Source organism: Haliotis rufescens, unplaced genomic scaffold, assembly GCF_023055435.1.
Source record: "Haliotis rufescens isolate VD_foot unplaced genomic scaffold, xgHalRufe1.0.p SCAF_11, whole genome shotgun sequence".
Lineage (NCBI taxonomy): Eukaryota > Metazoa > Mollusca > Gastropoda > Lepetellida > Haliotidae > Haliotis > Haliotis rufescens.
In genome coordinates this window covers 28,056,055-28,078,397 of record NW_025963791.1, presented here as the reverse complement: position 1 = coordinate 28,078,397, position 22,343 = coordinate 28,056,055, and the positions used below count along the sequence as shown (strand labels likewise).

The following is a 22,343-nucleotide window of genomic DNA, read 5'->3' as shown; positions in this document are numbered from 1 at the left end:
CTTGAGTGACCTTCCCTAGGGGAGGAATGAGGAACTAACATACTCCGTGATCCAGATTCCAGATTAAACTTCCTTATGAATCAATTATTCATTAAGAAAGGATGGTGGTGACATTTGCGTGATGGTTGACGTATGTCATTATAATGATTTTAGAATTAACAATTTATCATCTCATGTTTTGACATGAGGTAAATGTAAATAGTCCTGTTCTAATACTTGTGTTTAATTAACACATACAGGTGGGACCCAACGTTGTTAGGAATGACATACAAATGTATAATAAAATAAGAACCAAACAGCAGCGATCAATTCATTCGTTATTTTTTAGTTATTTCACAGGAAATAATGCAGAGAAACAGAACTAGTTATCATACAGACACAACCATTTTTTCTTCAAATATTACAACCATTCCTTCAGACATAAACATTCCTTCAGACTTAAACATTCCTTCAGATATAACAAACATTCCTTCAGACATAACAAACATTCCTTCAGACATAACAAACATTCCTTCAGATATAACAAACATTCCTTCAGACATAAGCATTGCTTCAGACACAACAAACATTCCTTCAGACATAACAAACATTCCTTCAGACATAAACATTCCTTCAGATATAACAAACATTCCTTCAGACATAACAAACATTCCTTCAGATAAAACAAACATTCCTTCAGTTATAACAAACATTCCTTCAGACATAAGCATTCCTTCAGACATAACAAACATTCCTTCAGATAAAACAAACATTCCTTCAGACATAAGCATTGCTTCAGACATAACAAACATTCCTTCAGACATAACAAACATTCCTTCAGATATAACAAACATTCCTTCAGACATAAACATTCCTTCAGACATAACAAACATTCCTTCAGATATAACAAACATTCCTTCAGACATAAACATTCCTTTAGATATAACAAACATTCCTTCACATTCCTGATATTGCTGGAATATTGCTAAAAGCGGCGTAAAATCAAACTCACTCACACATCAGATACTCATACCTTATTCCTTTCTTTGTCTAATGGGGGCCACAGGTGGCCGTTGTCTAAAGCACCACAATATGCAGCGCAGAGTTAGACTTTCCAAAAACCTAGGAATGTGGATTTGAATTTCCAGATTTCACTGAACATATTTCATGGGTTTCACCAAAGTAGTAAACATCTAAGACCTGCATCTCTTTAGACTTCAACTCAACTCACTCACTCACTCACTCACTCACTTTGTCCAAGCCTCACCCTGCTTGCAGGTTGCCATTAACCCTTACAGTGCAATGCCCAGTGATTAAGTTAAAGAAACCTGTTACTTCCTCATTTCCCCCCACAGAAGCAACGTACCCTGACAGCAGGATCCATGTTTCAAGTAATAGGGTCTGCCCTGATGATATCTACCTCAATTACACACAGGCCAGTCTCTATACATCTCTCTATCTACAGATGACCTTTTGTTACCTAGGAAACACCACAATCCTTCTCAGTGTACCCTTCTAATAACAAGTATCTGGGCTGAGTAAATGAAATAGCCATTGTCCGTTCCACCGACTCAGGATGCTTATTGGCTTCAATTACCATAATCAGTCAATTAACTGTTGAACGAGTTACTGTTGTGGCAATAGACAGGACGGAATGGAATCATGGTCATTTACACCTTGTTCAGTTCTCGCTCTCACTCACTTGACGGCACTGAGGCAGATGATGGTGTGGCTGGCGTGACCTCAGTTTCCCGGGCTGTTACAGGCAGATCCCTCAATGTGACTCCATAATGGTTTCTTAGGGCTCACATTTCTGGTGTCCCCCGCCGTGATATTGCTGGAATATTGCTAAAAGCAGCGTAAAACCATACTCACTCACTCACTCACTCTTAGGGCTCAACTCGTGCTTTATGAGCAAATGTTTGCTTGATTGTTTGATGTTTAAGTCCACACTCAGCAATATTCCAGCAATATGACAGCGGTCTGTAAATAATCGAGTCTGGACCAGACAATCCAGTGATTGACATCATGAGCATTGATCCACACAATCTGGATACATCCATCAACCAAGTCAGCGAGCCTGACCACCCGATCCCTTTAGTTGCCTTTTACGACAAGTATAGTCACCTGTTACGGCAAGCATGTGTTGCTGAGGACCAATTCTATCCCAGATCTTTACTGGGGTGTGAGAGAATGAGCTTTATATCACAACTTTGACCAGTACTCAGATATATTGTGTGGAGTGAGTGAGTTGGGCTTAATATGCTTACTTAAACACATACTTTTAAATGCAAATAAGCGAGTAAGTGACGGGTGCTCTCGGTAGGGCAGGACATTCTTTTCACAAACAACTGGCGTCATCACTGACTGTCAGAGATCCATTCATATAATTTCCACCACTATTTTGCAACTTACACACAGTGGAATCTGTTCCATGGCATGATTGAGACCGGATATTCTCTGGCATTGACGTCATATATCATATTGAACTATTTCAGTTATATCACATTGTGTTAACTTCATCTTGGAAGAAAGCCTGAAGAGGTGCATGTCTTGACGTTTATTTGAAACACATCAGAATGGCTATGATGCTGACAAGAATCACGAGCAAACTGAATCTGAAACCACAATCACAGGATCCTGGCATGTCTAGGGGAAGCAACTTTGCAGAGTAAATTTCGGCGTTTTATACACTTGGGTTACACATGCTCCTTATGTCATGGGGGGCACGGGTGGCCCAATCGTCTAAGGCGCCGCAATTCGCTGTGCAGAATTGCGTCCCTTGGGCACGCCAGAAACCTATGATTGTGGGTTTGAATCTTGGTTCGCCCCGATTATGTTTCTAGGTTTGTCAGCACCATACCCGTGCTCGTGGGTTTCACCGAAGTGGTAAACGACTGAGACCTGCATCACTTCGGGCTTTCCTCCCACATTAAGCTGACACGCCGTGATATAACTGGAATACTGTTAAAAGCGGCGTTAAACCCAACTCACTCACTCACTCACTCCTCATGTCATGACAGATGTTTGTCTTGTTAAAACCATGGACATGGGTTATAATGTTCCTGACAGACCAAATACCAGAATTGGGTGAATCTAGGTTTTGATGCTTTTTGTGTCACAGACGAAAATCTTTGTATACCCTCATCATAGGTAAAACAGAATGCATTTGTTTCATGAATAACTTTTCTCAAATGCACATTCCATGAATCTTTCTGAAGCAAAAATAATTCTTCATTGTTCCTGCACTTAAAAAATTTTCCATCATGGAGCCCAATAATGGGGCACTCAATCACTGTTATTACATAATCCAAATTTGAATCTACAGACAAAGATTATATATATTATATATACCAAATGTTCATAGTGTTTATTGAAATAGAGAGTTTAACTTTCACATGACGAAAGGAGAAAAGCTTTACAGAGCACTAAACATTGTCAGTGAAATATCATGGACTATTAAGTAAAGCCATAAAATAAAAAGACATCACGATGTTTAACACAGAAACTGTTCCCCATTTAAAAAAAGAGAAAAGTACATTGAACTCCGCATCTCCATGGTGGACCCTTCCTGTATGTACAGTCTATCCATTGAGTTAACGGCCATGCCTATCACATCTGATCGCATCACTGTATCTACAGAAAACCATTTCAACCCATCAAGGAATGTCAAGATACATTCACAGCTGTATGCCTTCGATACTTCACCAACTTACAGGTTGTTGCACACCACCAAAAATATCCTGACATTTCAAAGATAAAGCACTGGTGGGACAAGACGGCTTCCTGTATTGATCATAGAGTTCACTTCATTGGAAATAAAATAATCAGTCCTCGCGATAACCTAAAAGAGCTGCTTCCGCTTGCTATTTCTGTCTATGTGCATGTGCAAATCATTTACAGCTGGCGTGACACAGACCTGGCTTCAGAATGTCTTACAGTGGCTGAATCCAATGATCACTACTGATCGTAAGCTATGGTATACTGGACTTTATTGCATACTACTGAAGAGTACTTATTTGCCTTTAGACAACCCTGTGAGGACCAAGGTAAAAACGGGTCCCCTGACCTTCACATTTGTCAAAAGAGGCAGCAAAAATGGTTAAGATGGTCAGTCTCGCTCTGCCAGATTCTGATTATTTCCAGGCCATTGTGATATAGCTTTAATAGTGCCAACTCAGCAATGACGTCGGTCTGTAAATAATCGTGTCTGGACCAGACAATCCAGTGATTAATATCATGAGCATCGATCCACGCAATTGGGATACGATGATATGCATCAACCAAGTCATCGAGCCTGACCACCCAATCCCGTTAGCCGCCTCTTACGACAAGCATAGTCGCCTTTTATGGCAAGCATCGGTTGCTGAAGACCTATTCTACCCCTGATCTTCATGGGTCCTTTGCATCGTGAGAAACATAGTGTTCTTGTACCAACTTTTCAGCAGGTCATCAAAATGACATTAATGTAGATATTGCAAAAAGATAATTGGAAGTTCAGAATATATGGAAATAAAGATGGGATAGTGTGATCCTTTTTCCATGAGCATACAATAAACATCTCTGAATACCAAACTGAAGAATGACTAAGTTCTATGACAACTTAAGATCAATATCACCAATAACACGGATGGACACATCAAGGTCTTCACCATCACAAGCTACTGCCTTCTACTCTCACTGCTAGGGTTGTAAGGTAGTTTTAGTGGTCTATCAGTCTAAGTTTAAAATACACGCCTGCCCGACAGTCTGAAATGCTCTATTTCGCTGGCGGACAGCAGTTTACAAGTTACAAAGTTACAAGCCTGATGGTCGTGAGTTTTCTACTTGTTTATTGATATTTTCTGAGAACTAACATTAAACAGTACTATTCTTATGTTTACCCTTTTGTTACTTCTGTTTGTTAGTCTACAAAATTATGGACTGGCAACAATTTATCTGGTCTTTGCAAAGATGCCAGTCTGCTTGTCTGACTGAAATTTTGGGGAATTTTATACACTGGGTTTACATGCTACTCGTCAAAGACACATCGGACAGCCTCCATGGTCTAGTGGATACAGCATCTGCATTGAAAGCCGAAGGTTGGTGGTTCAAATCCCTTCCGTGTCATACCAAAATATGTTAAAAGATGGTACTTGTTGTTACCCTGCCTGGTGCTCAACTTTGAGGGGAAGAAACAAGAACTTGTCGGCTTGGAGTCAGTATACTGTGTCTGAGTGGGTATTCATGTGGCATGGTAGCTCAATTGGCTAGCACCCTAATACACTGGCATTGGTCCGGACTAGCACAAACAGCCACACACCACCTACAACCACATTACTATCTTGACGACGACATTAAACCCCATTTCACCTCACCTCCTGGCGTCTGCAGTCACACTTCAATATTCCACAGTCAGTTTATCTCTCACCATTATTGATTCCCCAGAAGAGAAACCCTTCACTAGCTACTCGTAAAGTCTAATTCAAAATGGCGCATTCACTTTTTTAACATCAGCTGATTAAAAATCTATCGAACAAAACTCAAACCCAATTTCCTTTAAGAAATGAACAAAATACCCCTTCTAAATGTCATTATTTGGATAGTGTAGCACAACATAAGAAAATCATAGAAATGAAATTAAGATTGGTATGTCCCTCCTTTACTTTTCCAATCCTCTCTCGATTGGTGATTGGACAACCAACCTACAGACACCATGGGTGGATACAGAGGGGGGGTGCACCCCCTTTTTATTTCGAAAAAAATCTTTATTTCTGAAAAATTACCACCAAAGACAATAAATAGATCTTAATTGTGCACCCCCCCTTTTCAAAAAAGCTGTATCCGCCCATGGACACACAACACAGAGGCTCTGTTGGCCACAGGACGACAAGCATGCTACAGCAATCACACAATTCATCTGTCCACTCCTGTGGCATGAGGATGCCGATGTCCCTGCACAGCTGGTGGTGTGCTAAGGTCAAGGGATGGCCTCAAGTGTCCCGGATCCTCAGCTAGCGGTCAATATTGATTACCTGAGAGAGAGTTGATTAGCACGTGCTGAGAGCACCCAACTGAATGTGTGTGGCAACACAAACACGGCTGCCAAGACTTGTGTACAATAAACAACCTCATGTTTATAACATTATACTTTCATTCATTCCACTAACATTATATATACCGTATTTGACGTAATAAGCGTTCCGCTCTCATAAGCGCCCATGGCGATATTTGTTAATATATTGGCTAGTGAACAATCTCAATTAGCACCCCTTCCGATCAATGTACACAAGACTTATTTATTCGTGCATAATCACTCATGTGTTATATGCACCTTTAATTATGGGCAATTAAATCCTGGAAAAATATATATGTCGTATATAAACATTTCAGGTGGTCAGCATAATTTAACCATGAAATTTACGAACTTTCAACTGTTTTTTTTCACCAAAATAATATTCCAATAAGAGTACCCTATTTCTAATTTTGAGAGCGCCCTGGGCGCTTATTACATCGAATACGGTACTTGGAGCAAGTAATATGTTTCAATTAAAACAGAAGACATTCTTATTTTCCTAAATATAAGGCCCATGTGGGCACAATGGTCAAAGATGACATATTTCACTGTGCAGGTTTGTATCCTTCCCCAATGCCAGCGGGGCTATCTAGATTTGTTTTACTGGCAAATACAAGATGAAATCTGGTAGCAGAGAGGGGAAAATTATTTCTGAGTCAGTATCAAACAGGTTTCTGTCACATTTTCAAACAAGAGTTAGTTGTGACAGCTGAATAAAAGAACTATTATTGTTTTTAGAAATTGGTTGTATTTTTTGAGTGAACATTTTCTATTTGTGATGGCATAGGAAGGTCCACACAGTCAAGTCTCGTTAACCTGACACTCGTTAATCTGACACACGTTAACCTGACACTCATTAATCTGAGACTAATCTGATGATAACCGATTAAATCAGTGCTATTTAGACCCGTTAATCCGACAGTCTCGCACTCTGACTCCGACACACCTAATTTGCAACGAATTATCGAAATCACTAATTAATCAGTCTTGTTAATCCAACACGGTGATCAGCTAACTCTGTGGTCATCTTAGATTACCTCAGTCTCATTAAAATCAGATACAAGTTCTTGCTATCACCGAGGACGTTCCATCACAGAAATGACTAACAGGAAGTCAACGTCAGCCACTAAGAAAGCAGCTTTCTTAAGCTTTGCTGTACCAGTTTCAAACTGGCGACTTCCATTCCAGACTATGCTTTTTAAAATATTTTAAATAAGTCATACAGTCAGTAACAGTTGTTTTGTGTTAAGCTTTAGAGGTTACATGATTAAAAAACATATTCCGCTAAAAATGTTATATAACAATATGAATATTTCAAATTTCAAATTTTTTATTACGTGTTTGTATCTTTATTTATCGTGTAGTTGTCCGATTTTTTATCACGAACATCGATACTATTTAATTTTTATTTATCCGACATACTGGTTAATCCAACATAATCATATGCAACCAACCATGTCAGATTAACGGGACTTGACTGTATATTACAGTTCAGTAGATGGAAAACTAAGCTAGCGAGTCAAGCTACCTTGATTCCATTTTCACCAACCAGAAAGTAAAAAAAATAACCACAGGCTACTCGGCAGGCATTTATTTTGCATACTGGCCATAACGAATACTATTCCCGTTCACCAGTACTTCAAGCAGTGTGTGGCTATATACTCATGTAAATGCTGTAATTTTCATAACACTCTTGTACCATTAAACAGAAGTGACATATATGAAAATTAAAAATTGAAATTTTATGTTTTCCTTACCCTACTAAACTTATATATTCACAAAATGAAACTAAATTTATTTTAATTTTATCATTTAAAACTCTGTAAGGCAACAAATAAAAAAGGCCTTAAAAGACATTAATTGTCATGAATGTGAAGTGTTCGGTCTAAATGCTTTAGGCCACAGTGGCTGTAAACACAAAACTACAATAGCTGTCAAGGGAGTGAATGGGTCTGTAAATAATCGAGTCAGGACCAGACAATCCACTGATTGATATCATGAGCATCGATCCACACAATTGGGATTGATGACATGCTTCAACCAAGTCAGCGATCCTGACCACCCGATCCTGTTAGTCGCCTCCTACGACAAGCATAGTCACCTTTTACGGCAATTATGGGTTGGTGAAGACCTATTCTACCCCGGGTCTTCACAGGTCTAATAATTAGGTCAGGTAATATAGAGGCTGACACCATGAGCTAACAATGTCACATACATTAACCATTCAATTCTCAATTTAATCAGATCTTAAGAAAAACATGGTGTACAAGGGATTTAATTTTCTCTGAATCCCTATAGGGTAAATACAATGTTGGAACCATTCCAAATTAATACTTCATAAGCTATTTTCAGCATCTCAATGCTGCAATATTTTTAGCATTCTGGAAACAAGCTCTGCTACAGTTGTCCAACATATTCAGATTTCATAACAGTGGTTACTCATCACAAAGACTTGGACAGCTGAGGATGCAAGGACAGTGCTGACCGCACCACATCAAAGAGTGACGGGATCTGCCACAAGGGAAGACTCATCCAGCACAACCAGACTGTTGACTGTCATTAACGAGGGACCGTCTCATAAACCATAAAGCCATTTTCATATTTCAACATTTTTCAGATCAAATTTTGATTGGGTAATTGTAAATACAATCATCTTTGTGTCGTATATTGCTTGGGCACAAAATTTTAACTACCAAATTTAAGGCCTTTTTATGGCTTTTACATTTTTAAGGCCTCTTTGGGGAAAGAGTTACACTTTTGAAAGCAAAAATTAAGAACGTAATGTGTTTTAAAACAGATCCATTATGACATACTTACTTAATTTTATTGTCAGATTGGCTCTATTGAAACATCCATAACACTACTTAGGTAAGCACACCAGTATTTCAATATACCCCAGTAATTTATCGATCAAGTTGCTAACCTACCCTTTGCTACATGATGTGATCACAAAGAGAAAAAAGTTAATTGCATAAAATTGTTCATATAATTTATCTACTGTTAAGCCCTATTTAAGAGTAAGGAGCAGTCAAATGTAACAGTCTAAATTTGAATATACAAAGGAACTTTTGAGATGATCCCCGGAAAAAAATGGTCCAAACTGGTGCCACTTGTAGAATCTTGAGGCTGCTTGCAGGAGACAATTTCCTGGCTGTATCTGGTATAATGGACTCCCTACGTGACAGATGATGCTGGAAAGATATTTCTATGCTCCACCATAAATCACCCCATCAGAATACATTTTGTATTCAGGTTTCAAACACATAATTTGTCACAGTGCCATTACCAGTATGAATGTCTGAGTGATCATATGAGTGGACAAATGGCCTGATGAGACTTTTGAAAGCATGTTGATCAAAGAGTGAATAAATATGAATCAAATATTTTCTTCAAAACGAAAAAAATATTCTCCAAGAATTAAGAAAAACCCATCCCAATCAATTATTGTAATTCTAGACGAGGAACATTAAGCAATATTAAAACAACAATATCAGTCACAAAACAGTGGATTTAAATTTAATTAGTTTTAGGCATAACTTCAATTTATTTCCTTCCTTAAGTTTAGAGGTCAGATATTGTAAGTCAATATCCCTTAAGGGGGAGTGGGGAAGGTAGGGTTGAGGGGAGGGGGGTAGGATGGGGGATACAAATGAAATGCCTTCATGCCTGTAAAACACTATAATCATGTTGATGATGGGCAAGTCAATACAGGAGGAGGAAGACAGAGAGAAAACTTCTTTCTGCTTGGATTACACTTTCTTAGTCAAGTACAAATTCAATACTTCTTTAGGTGGATTCCCATCTGGGATTCGAACCCACATTCTCAGATTAAGGCATCTAATTGCCAGCTAACAAAGTCAGCGGCCAAACCCACTGAGCAACCAAGGCTTCCACAAAAAAGGAAACCCCGACAACTGGTAGTCTAAATCACATAATAATCACTAATAAGTGGGACTCCATCCAAAACATACTAGAATCTGTACTTTACTCAAGCAGAGGAATCCCAAATATAACATATTTTACTTTTAACCACTTTCTAGAAGAGATCGTCTCATCAAGAATAATAATGAGGACAAATACAAAAATAGACAATTTTAAGTGAGTGAGTGAGTATGGTTTTACGCCGCTTTTAGCAATATACCAGCAATATACCACGGCACCAGAAATGGGCTTCACACATTGTACCCATGTCGGGAATTGAACCCGGGTCTTCGGCGTGACGAGCGAATGCTTTAACCACTAGGCTACCCGACCGTCCAGACAATTTTAAGAAGTTGTTACAGAAGAACAAGCAGGTGGGTTCGGGCTTTTAGCATTATATAACAATTTAACAAATGTGTAACAAGAAGAAACAGAGAGACAGTATCATATTTAAGTTATAACTCTGGACAAATGAGTCTTGTGCTAGATATGTGAATGCATTTACCAACAAAACACAACAACAGTAACAATGGAGGAACTGGGTAAATATATCCTCACTGAAAGGTTCTCACAACAAGCATGGGGTACAGGGACCTATTCTTCCACAGAACCCCTCCAGGTGTTGCCAAGATGGGAACGAGTGGGTGAGTGAATGAATCCCCATTGACTGATTATTACCACAAACATGGCATACTCGGAACAATTCTTCCCAGAATGCCCCTGGGTGTCACCAAGATGTCAGGGAGTGACTGAGTGACAGTTTCTTTCACAACAAGGGACCTATTCTTTCCGATTCCGCAAGTGTTTCCTAAATCGCGGATATGGATAAGGTGGTTGAAAGAGATGCGTGCATGTCTTCGTCTCTCCATGTCACACAAACACGTGTACACATCTCCCAGGATGCATGTGGTGTCTTCGGGGAGACACTGTGATGACTGTCTCACCCTTATTGGTGTGAAGTGATGGGATGAGTCAGTAGCCGGACACAGTGGGACACCTCCTATTAACCCATGGAGCTGGGTTACTGGCCCACGCACATGACACTCATTTGATAGCTGGTCCAGAAGTTGAACGTGACAGCACTAACACTTGTGCTTCATCATGGGACCATGTTTTATTATTCCTCCAGAAGAATTATTTTTAGCACTGAAAACTCCCAATTCTTCACCCGACTGAAAAAGTTTCCATCCACTAAATCTGAAGCTCAAATCCTCATCAATTCAGTCTGAAACCCACGGAGGGTTAATGTTTGAGCAACAATTTATTGAATGAGTGTTTAATCTCCTGGCAATTGTCACTTTAACCAGATTATGTCCACACACCCTGTCCATTGATTCTGGTCTTAATGGCCACGAGCTTGTGATAACAATGTTGGGGGATATGGTGCATTTCCTTTCAAAGGACCTCAACTTTTCCAAATTTGAAATTCATAGTGAGAAGAGCTGTCCTCTGTTTGGACACAGCTGTGGACTGCTATGTGTAATTTGAGATGGACACTCCAATACTACATGTTTTGTCCTTATGGATGCTTCACCCAAAGAATCTGATAGCTCAAAATGAGTATTTCTACAAGGAAAATCTATAAAGTTGAAAATTAATAATAGGAAAAGAATATTGAAATGTCAGCATAAACAGGAAGGATGTTTTATTTATTGCTTAATATTTCACCTTTGGAATTTCTTTCAATTGAAGCGAGACCTTGCGTGATGCATTAGTGTTTGCACACCAAGCATTTGCAAATACTAATAATCCAAAATCATTTGCAGGATGGCAACAATGTACAGGGATCATAGAACAATCTCCCACTGTGTATTCTGGGTCAGAATAGGTCCCTAGTACCTCACGCTTGTCACAGGAGTAGGCTACAATGGGGATCTGACATTCAGGTACGCCTGCCTAGGCTGATCATGTGTCATTATACCGTTTCGGGCAGTGGTTTCAATGGTACACATAGCTCACAGGCTTCCTTGATATAGCAAGGACATTGCTGGCTGGGGCATTAAACAATATTCACTCACTCACAGAAATATAACAGTTACCTGGTTATACTTGAGTGAGTGAGTGAGTGAGTGAGTGAGTGAGTGAGTGAGTGAGTGAGTGAGTGAGTGAGTGAGTGAGTGAGTGAGTGAGTGAGTGAGTGAGTGAGTGAGTGAGTGAGTGAGCATGCATTTTCGCAACTTAGGAGACACCAAAAATGGGTTTCACACATAAGGGAATTGAACTCGGGTGTTCGTCATGAGGAGCGAACGCTTTAACCACTAGGATACCCCACTGCCCCTATATGAGTATGTGATGACACAGAATAAAATCCTAGAATACATTGCATGTTTTGAGAGAGAATTCATGAAAAAATTATTGTGTTAGGTTTAAACCAAAACAAAACCTGGCAGAAATTCTGTAAATCTCTGCCACAAAGACATGCAAATGGGAGAACATTCAAACACAGAAATACAACAATGTGATAGTTCCCCAATAAATTCATAGCTGCTTCAGACTGTTCATAAACATATGTACAAGCAAACCCATGATCTGCATCTTCTAATTAACTCCAAATATGACAGACAGGGGGAATTACAGAGCACCATTTAGGCAATGGATTGAAGAAAAAATGTATATTCAAAATCATTTTTCATAATATTTCAGTTGCTAAGAAACAATTAACTGAATTCAAAGTCATTAATAATCAATATCACAGACGTTCCTTGATTCCAATTTCATCAATAATAGACATCTCCAACTTCTACTCACATCTATACCCAACCCAAAGTGATAATGAAAATATTCCAATCCATTATCAGAAATCTTACAAAAGGAATAACCATTAATGAAAATGACATTTCTGTTGGCTGTCGCCATCTTGTTCCATACAGAAGATCTAGTCAAATCTATTTTCTCAATCTTCTTGAAGGGCAGAACTATTTTGGGCATTCCATGTGCCTTGGAATTGGTCCATGGTGCCAATTGCCCTAACTCGTGCAGAGTATCGGAGAGCGCTTACAGCATGCAAAAGTGGAATCGGATCTCAGATTGATGAAGTCATCTTCCTGGTACCACTCTGTATTCAAAAGAGAAGATGCTACTTTTCCATTGATGAGGAAGAAATTGCCCCATGAGAAGAATCGGATATACATGATGCGTCTGCAAATTGTTACAGTAAAAAATTCATGGAACAACATAATTGTCCTATTGGAGACAGAAATATGAACTGCAAAACAACTTGCTGAACCAAACTGACCACAACTTGGTTAATTTCATCAGAGCCATGATATATCTGTCTGCTAACAAAATGACAGGGAGAAAGGCCTTGGTAATTATTGTGCAAATACTTGGTCTCTTAAAGACTAGACAGGCAAGTCACTGGCATTCAGTATGAAGATGACATACCTCAGACAGTTAGTGCCATCTCAGACAAACCGCCTGGCATGATCCACCTGTCAAAGGGGACCCTTATTGTCTGCTGGAACCCTTATTGTCTGAGGGGACCCTTATTGTCTGAGGGGACCCTTATTGTCTGAGGGAACCCTTATCTTCTGAGGGAACCCTTATCGTCTGCGGGGACCCTTATTGTCTAAGGCAACCCTTATTGTTCATCTGAGGGGACCCTTATCATCTGAGGGAACCCTTATCTTCTGAGGGAACCCTTATCGTCTGAGGGGACCCTTATTGTCTGAGGGGACCCTTATTGTCTGAGGGAACCCTTATTGTCTGAGGGGACCCTTATCGTCTGAGGGAACCCTTATTGTCTGCGGGGACCCTTATTGTCTAAGGCAACCCTTATTGTTCATCTGAGGGGACCCTTATTGTCTGAGGGGACCCTTATTGTCTGAGGGGCCCTTATTGTCTGAGGGGACCCTTATTGTCTGAGGGGACCCTTATTGTCTGAGGGGCCCTTATTGTCTAAGGGAAGCCTTATTATCTGAGGGGAGCCTTATTGTCTGCGGGACCCTTATCGTCTGAGGGGAGCCTTATTGTCTGAGGGACCCTTATCGTCTGAGGGGAGCCTTATTGTCTGAGGGGACCCTTATTGTCTGAAGGGACCCTTATTGTCTTAGGTGATCCTTAATGTCTGAAGGAACCCTTATTGCCTGATGTGACCATATTATTTGAGATGACACACTGTCTTAAGAGATGACCTGTAATGTTTTAGACGATCCATTACATCTGAGGTGACCCTACCGTCTGATGTGACCTGTTTTGTCTGAGGTGACTTCTACTGTCTTAAATGACCTGTATTGTCTGAGGGGACCTGTATTGTCTGAGGTAACCAGTACTGTCTGAGGTGACCCTACTACCTGAAGTGACCTGCATTGTCAGAAGTGACCAGTGTATTGTCTGAGGTGACCTCTACTGTCTGAGTGAGCATGGGTAGCCCAGTCGTCTAAGGTGCCATGATTCACTGTGCAGAGTTGCATCCCTTGGGTACGCCAGAAACCTATGATTGTGGGTTCGAATCCCTGTTTGCCCCAATTATGTTTCTAGGTTTGTCAGCACCATACCTGTGCTCGTGGGTTTCACGAAAGTGGTAAACTGCCTGGATCTCTTCAAGATTCCACATTAAGCTGACCTGCTGTGATATAACAGGAATACTCTAAGCAATGTTCAACCCAACTCACTCTATTGTCGGAGGTGAACAATACTGTCAGAGGTGCCCTTTCTGTTTGCAGTGACCCTTATTGTCCATCTGAGGGACCTTTACTCTTCTGACAACAGACAGACAGAAGACATAATTCAGGGTCAAGCCACATTCTTGGCAGTGAAAGTCACATCAATCAAGCAAGTGGAGGTGAGACATGAATGAAAACCTACTAACCAACTTGTCATGGCCTAATCACCATCCAACCTCACTACAGGAATCAGGAATCTTTGCATAAGCATAAGTCGCCCCACAACACCACCAGGACGATGAAACCTAATTCTTCTTGATTGTCATCTGAACAAACCAAAACGTTTTCCTGTTGGCCTACATCCCTAGCCTGACAATTGTGCACTGATGGTGTAAGTGATACATACCACCAATACCTCCCAAACACTAACCCTTTTGTACACCAGCCCAACAGGGGGGGAATCATCCCGAGTCTAGATACGACATGGCTTTTATTTTTGGCTCATTGACCATGCAGCAGCCTGCTGTTTAAGATAACAGGTCTGAAGTGCATTGATTCAGTCTATTCCTGCAAACCCTGCCTGTCAATTTCTCATTGGACTAAATGAAATTGTACAGTGTAACGCTCCTTGTCTGGAAAGCCGTGTGTTAACACACAGTATGTGTTTTGCTTTTGTTTTGCAAAATTTGCATTTCCCTGATCATACAGACATGTTTTAACATATACCACTCAAAATGTTTTTGGTAAGGATCATACCATTGCCATAAAGCTGACTAATTTGGTCCTCAAAAAATGTTGAGTAGTTTATCATTCAGAGCTGATGTGGTAGTGGTAGATGAATACATAGATGATATAACCTACATTTCATGGAGTTGTGAGGTGAAATGGGGTTTAACGTCGCATTCAAGATTATTGCACCTATATAGTGATGCATCTGCACATAAGTGTGTGTGGCTGCTTGTACTAGTCCGGATTAATGTCTATATTATAGTGCTAGCCTACTGATATACCATGCCACAGTTTAACATATATACTTCACTCAGACACAACATACTAACTCTGAGTCGACCAGTCCTTGTTTTAGCCCCTTAATGCCAATTAAGCGCCAAGCAGGGTAACAACAAGTACCATCTTTTAACATCTTTTGGATGACACTGACAGGGACTGAACCCTGGACCTTCCACTCTCTGGGTGGACACTCTACTAATAAACCATGGAGGCGGTCTACATTTGTTGGACATCTGTCCTTCCCACAACTGAAGGTCTGTTTTGTGTTGACACCAAAACTTATGGGAAATAATGAGATATTTCTTCCTGAACATTTGTTGCAGCTATTGGTCCGTTTCTCTCCACTACAACCTGGAAGCACCAGTGGCACAGCTGTACATGCACCAAACTTGTGCAGAATGTTCAGAATAATTCTTTTTAAAATACATTTTCCCACTTAAATTGAAGTTGTCTTTCCCCATATTGTAAAAAATTATATTAAAACTGCCTCAAACTAAACATCAGGAATACAGTGAAACTTCGTAAACTCAAACTCACTTTGCTCAACATTTGGTTTAAGAATATGTAATAGTCCCAGCCGAATCCTGGTTTATCTCAACATGCTCAACAGTCGTCTTGCCTTGAACTATAGCTAAATCAGCATTTTCTCAATGTGTACAGTTCAGAGGGGTTCACTGCATATACAATTCAGATAAAGACTTTCATGTTTGTTAGTTAAAGCAGAGTGGAGTTTTTACATCACTTCAGTAATATTTCCGTGATGATGTAGACAGGACCGTGGCCCCCATCTTGTGGGGTGTGTATGTTGTACCTACCTCTGCATGTTGTCCTGGAGTGAGCACCTTCCCACACTCCTTACACCTCAGACAGTTGGGGTGCCAGTCTCGCCCCAGAGACGTCTTGCGCTCCGCTGAAACACACAAACAAGTTGCTAGAAAACATGGCCTCTTGCTGAAGCACACAAACATGCTGCAGGAAAACATGGCCTCTTGCTGAAACACACAAACATGCTGCTGGAAAACATGGCCTCTTGCTGAAACACACAAACATGCTGCTGGAAAACATGGCCTCTTGCTGAAACACACAAACATGCTGCTGGAAAACATGGCCTCTTGCTGAAACACAAACATTCTGCTAGAAACACAGCCTCTTGCTAAAAAACACAAACATGCAGCTGAAAAACATGGCCTCTTGCTGAAACACACAAACATACTGTCAACATGCTGCTAGAAAACATGGCCTCTTGCTGAAACACACAAACATACTGTCAACATGCTGCTAGAAAACATGGCCTCTTGCTGAAACACACAAACATGCAGCTAGAAAACATGGCCTTCTGCTGAAACACACAAACATACTGTCAGCATGCGACTAGAAAACAGGGCCTCTTGGACGATGACCTGATCCCGATACATCCCTTCCACACAACAAAATATAAGGATCTGCAACATCGGCAAAGAACTTACACAGCCTGACAAAGAATGAAGAAGTTGATGGCACCTAGTCCTGTGGGGGAACGAGTATGGGGGTAGTTGAGCTTGGCTTGTCTCGGTGGGAGTAAGATCTCAAACTATATCCCTGGCCAGACTTTTCACACAATCTTTGGCCTTTGTGTAGGTGATTATAACCATCAAAGTGCTCTGGGGGAGTAACTGAAGGTGATGATATTTTAAATTTATTTTCTTCACTAACTTGATCACATTCCTCAAACATACCCTCTTCCTTCTGAACATCAGTTTCACAATGTCCTACAAGATGAGGCTGCAATAGCATACATCAGTCGTATGAGAATGGGTACATGTACTTTCAGTTGCTGTTTTAATGTCTGTTAATCCTAGTTCATACTCCTAAGTACCAAACACAAATAATAATACAAAGTAGAGACAATTTATAGATAACAACTTCTTTACTTACTGTAAAGTTATGTATACTATGCATAAATTGTCCATAAATTGTATCTACTTTGTCATCCATCAACTTCTAAGCAATGCCTATCAAACAATTAATACAAATTACAAGCCCCCCCTTCACCAAATACATGTGTTTCACGTAACATGGACTTAACATAAATGGGTCGGTATATAGGTGTTTTTGGTATTTAATCATTTTTTTGACAATGTTTAACAAAGATGGCTTGTTTAGAACTCATGTTAGCTGCAATGCTTCTCAAAACTATAGGTAACAATAGCTACAGCAACAAAAATATCATATTTTTCCAAATGATAAATATGAAAATTAAAAACTGACAGTGACCTTAACCCTAACAGTATCACTTTACTGGTGGTGTATACAAATCAAAAGAATTTAAAGAACACCCAATTTTTTCATGTGACTACAACAGATGAACTCTAGTCACATGACTAAATCAGGTGTTCCTTATCTTCTCTTGAGTAGTGTACATAGAGTTCGCTCCAACAAACAACTACAAAAACATGCCACCAAAATGGAAATAATTGTCCCATTGCATAACACATGTAACTTGTTCAGACACAGTTGCGGTAAATTTAACCAACAGCCTGTGAAGTGAGACCGGTTTTGACTGAAAGCAGAAAGGAAGGCCTTGTGCCTTGTGTACATCACCAGCCTGAATGATGCATCCTTGATAGAAAGCACAACATGATTTGCCCAAAATAGTTCAAAGCCTGAAAGGTCACATTCCTCTTTCACAAAAACCCTCATGGTTGACTGGACTGACAGCAAGATCAGATCACACTTGGGACTGTTTGACTTACTACTTATGGTTTTGTTTGTGTGTTGTTTAGTGCCTCAATCAACAATATTCCAGCGATGTGAGGGCTGTCTATAAATATGAAATCTTGGACAGAGAATCCTGGATGTGTATTTTGACCAATGTAGCCTCTTGTTTGTTTGTTTGTTTGTTTAACACTTTACTCAGCAATATTCTAGCTATATGACGGCGGTCTGTAAATAATCGAGTCTGCACCAGACTATCCAGTGATTGACATCATGAGTATCCATCCACGCAATTGGGATCGATGACATGCATCAACCAAGTCAGCGAGTAGCCTCTTCTGGGTAAGATGTCACTGAATCTGACCACCTGATTATCAAGTCACCTCTTACAACAAGCATAGATTGCTGGGGATCAATTCTAACCTGGCGTATCTGGCTGAAACATCCTCCTAGCCAGTTCTTCCCCTGAACTGGCCTAGACTATTTCTTACCCGGAGATGAACTGGCCTAGGCTATTCTCGACTGGAGAAGAACTCGCCTAGGGAGTCTAGGGAGACTAGATTAGGGAGTCTAGGGAGCCAAAGGAGACTAGGGGTCTAAAGAGACTACAGAGTCTATGGAATCTACAGAGCTTAGTTATTCTACGGAAACTAGTCTAGGGGGACAGGGGAGACTAGGGAGTCTATGGAATCTACGGAGCCTATGGAGCCTACGAAGCCAAGGGAGTCTACAGAGCCTAGAGATTCTATGGAATCTACAGAGCCTAGGGATTCTATGGAAACTAGGGAGCCTAGGGAATCTAGGGAGTCTAGGAAGACTAGGGAGACTAGGGAGTCTACAGAGTCTACGGAGACTAGGGAGACTAGGGAGTCTAGGAAGACTAGGGAGACTAGGGAGACTAGGGAGTCTACAGAGTATACGGAGACTAGGGAGTCTACAGAGTCTATGGAGACTAGGGAGACTAGGGAGTCTAGGAAGACTAGGGAGACTAGGGAGACTAGGGAGTCTACAGAGTCTACAGAGCCTAGGGATTCTACAGAGACAAAGGAGACTAGGGAGTCTATGGAGCCAAGGGATTCTACGGAGCCTAGGGATTCTATGGAATCTATGGAGCCTAGGGATTCTACGGAAACTAGGGAGTCTAGGGAGACTAGGGAGTCTACGGAGACTAGGGAGACTACCACGTAATGACAGGATTGATAGCATCAATAGTCATGAAACCAATATGCCAATGTAGTATGTTTCCTGATCTCTGTTCCCCATAGCAATCTCATGGCTATGACCATCATAAGTGCATGCTAAAGTGTGGGAGTTTCAGCAGTCATAGCCCTATGATTACTTGTGGATCTGGGCCATGATGAAATAATGTTAAGCAAATACTGGACAACATGTACTCAGCAGTCATACCTAACACCTAAAGAGGCCTTGAACCTTGTGCCATGAGCAATGACAGTTACTACACGATGAATGCATTATCAGAAAATGACAAATCCCCTCGGCCCCCACAAATTTGAAAGAACAAATCATCTGACTTACTTACTTTAAGTCCATCATATTAATTTGAATTTATTCATTCACTAAAAATGTCATACATATACTCAAAGAAATTGCCACAACATTAATTTGCATCATTTTGAATTAAGAAAAACATCTAAAAGATCAAAAGTTTATATCAAGGTTCAGTTGTTTAAGAATTACTCTTTTTTTTCTCTTTATTAAATAGTTTCCTATTTCTGACTACGATAAAACTTGGTTTCAAATCAAGCACACACTGAGTCCATAGCAATTGCTTCTCTTTACACCCACACATACTAGGGCTGGGACGGGTAACTCGGGTACCCGGGTCGGGTGGGTACTGAGTAGGACCCGGGTACCCACAGGACTACCCCGACCCGTGGTTAGTCACGTGATATATTATTTAATGACAAAAATTATCTTGAACTCTATGGTTACACTACAAGTCACTAATGTTCGCATTTCTTTCTGACTATGCACCCATTCCTTCTGATGTTTCATATGGTTGAATAAAGATAAAACTTAAATCAACTTCAGTGTATGAATGACCAGATTGTTCAAAACATGTATCTAAATACGTTTTGCCAGGCCTATGCTAAAAATGTTCCCAATCGGACATTTTGAGACATCTCCTGAGACCAACAGTGGGTACCCGGGTAGGGTCGGGTAATAGTGGGGTGGGTACCCGGGTAGTAAATTTGGACTTGTCCCAGCCCTAACACATACTCCCTGCCAGGAAATGTCATAATCCTGCAAACCTCTCACAATGAGCTCTCCCTCTCTGGACAACAAGCAATGCATTGTCCCACACTGAACTCTCCCCATAAGCCTGTCAGTAATCAATGGTAACCTCAGTCTCCTTGAGAAACAAACACACGAGACACGACAATCTCTAAGTGTTACAATTGATTGTGACATTATCTCTCCATGCATGGCAGCAAGCAGACAGGTCCTGTAGAACACGGCTATTGCAAGGTGCTGTCTGACATGGCATTGTAGCGGAACTCACGGAAACCGTTCTTATGGCTGATATTTACCAGAGCAAAACGAGCAGCAGTGTGAAGCTTTCACACTAAAATATCACACTAAAGAGCACTTAGAGCAACAGAACGTATGTTGCAGCCCCAAAATAACAGCAAGTGGTTATCAGATAATGAATGGGTTCGTTTTTATGAGCATATTTTCTAAGAGACTGAAAAGTAATGTCACGTCTTGCTTATTTAATGGTTTACAGGTTGTAGTTGACCAATTATTAGCTGGGGTGGGTTGAAACAAAAGTACATTTTTGAAGCTCAATATTATGTTTAGCTTGAACTTAAATAAGTTGGTCACTTTTAAGTCTTGTGAGAAAAGTGTGTCTTTGTGTGTGTCTGTGCATGCCTGTGTATGTCTGTGTGCGTGCATGTGCATTTTCATTTGCATCTGTTTTTTTGTCTGTGTCTCTGAGTGTGAGTGTGTGTGCATGCATCTGAATGTCTGTCACTGTGTGTGTGTGTGTGTGTGCATCTGACTTTCTGTCTCTGAGTGTGTATGTGTGTGTGTGTGTGTGCATCTGACTGTGTGTGTGTGTGTGTGTGTGTGTGTGTGTGTGTGTGTGTGTGTGTGTGTGTGTGTGTGTGTGTGTGTGTGTGTGTGTGTGTGTGTGTGTGTGACTGTCTATGTCTCTGAGTGAGTGTGTGTTTGTGTGTGCATGTCTGTGTGTTTGTGTGTCTGGTCAGTGAGTCAGGTCTATTTTTCTGTGAAGACATATTTAGCTTTTACAGTCAAATGAATGCCAAAACTTTTTTTTCTGAACATTGTATACACTTTAGTCATGGTTTAATACTAGATTTTGTTCCATAACCGCAATCAGAAAATATGCCAGAAACTGCTAAAACCAAAGTCAAAACAGAAAAACAAGTCATGGAAACCCACACACCAACAGGAGATGAAAAAAGTTACCTATCCTAAATTCTACTATACCATCAGGATTTATTATAGCTGCAGTCTCATGACTGTTACTTACGAGTGTCCATCCCAGTGGACATCGCGAACCTCTAGCTGAGTCCAACATTAATATTTATTCCAAGCTTGCTCATCAGATATTGAACACAAAACTACATTCATATTTCACTTTCTCTTCCTTCATTTGACAATTGACATACATGATCCACATCAATCCATATTTACATTAATGCTGACTTCATCTTTATTGCTTTTATCAATAATCTATTCAGAAAACTGATGGTACTGATTTAGTTACAATGTAAATACTTATTTTCAGATTTTTAAATTAATCATCTGTAGGCCTTGGGGTTAAATACTAGGGTTGTATATTCCCTAAGGAGTTGAGAATGAAACTGGAGTGCACACTGATCTGCTGCCTAAGTCATAACAAAATACTGTTGTGAACATGCTTGTTTTGGCACATTACAAATTCATTGTTGTTGTTGTTGTTGTTGTTATTGTTTAATAACTGAACTACCAAAACTCCGCCATTTCTCCTACAGACTGAGACCATCACATATCAGAAGGGGCTAGGGACTGTCATATCAAAAGAACACCCAGCCTTGTGTGACTGAACCTGA

The 22,343-nt window shown here is 40.3% G+C and overlaps 1 protein-coding gene across 1 annotated transcript in view; it reads right to left on the bottom strand.

Moving 5' to 3' along the window:
• Positions 1 to 22,343, bottom strand: part of LOC124149350 (ras association domain-containing protein 2-like) — a 128,651-nt gene that overhangs the window by 81,318 nt on the left and 24,990 nt on the right. Inside the window, exon 2 of the mRNA XM_046520883.2 lies at positions 16,383 to 16,477. Coding sequence (XP_046376839.2) covers positions 16,383 to 16,477 — 95 coding nt within the window. The remainder of the gene's footprint in view (positions 1 to 16,382; positions 16,478 to 22,343) is intronic.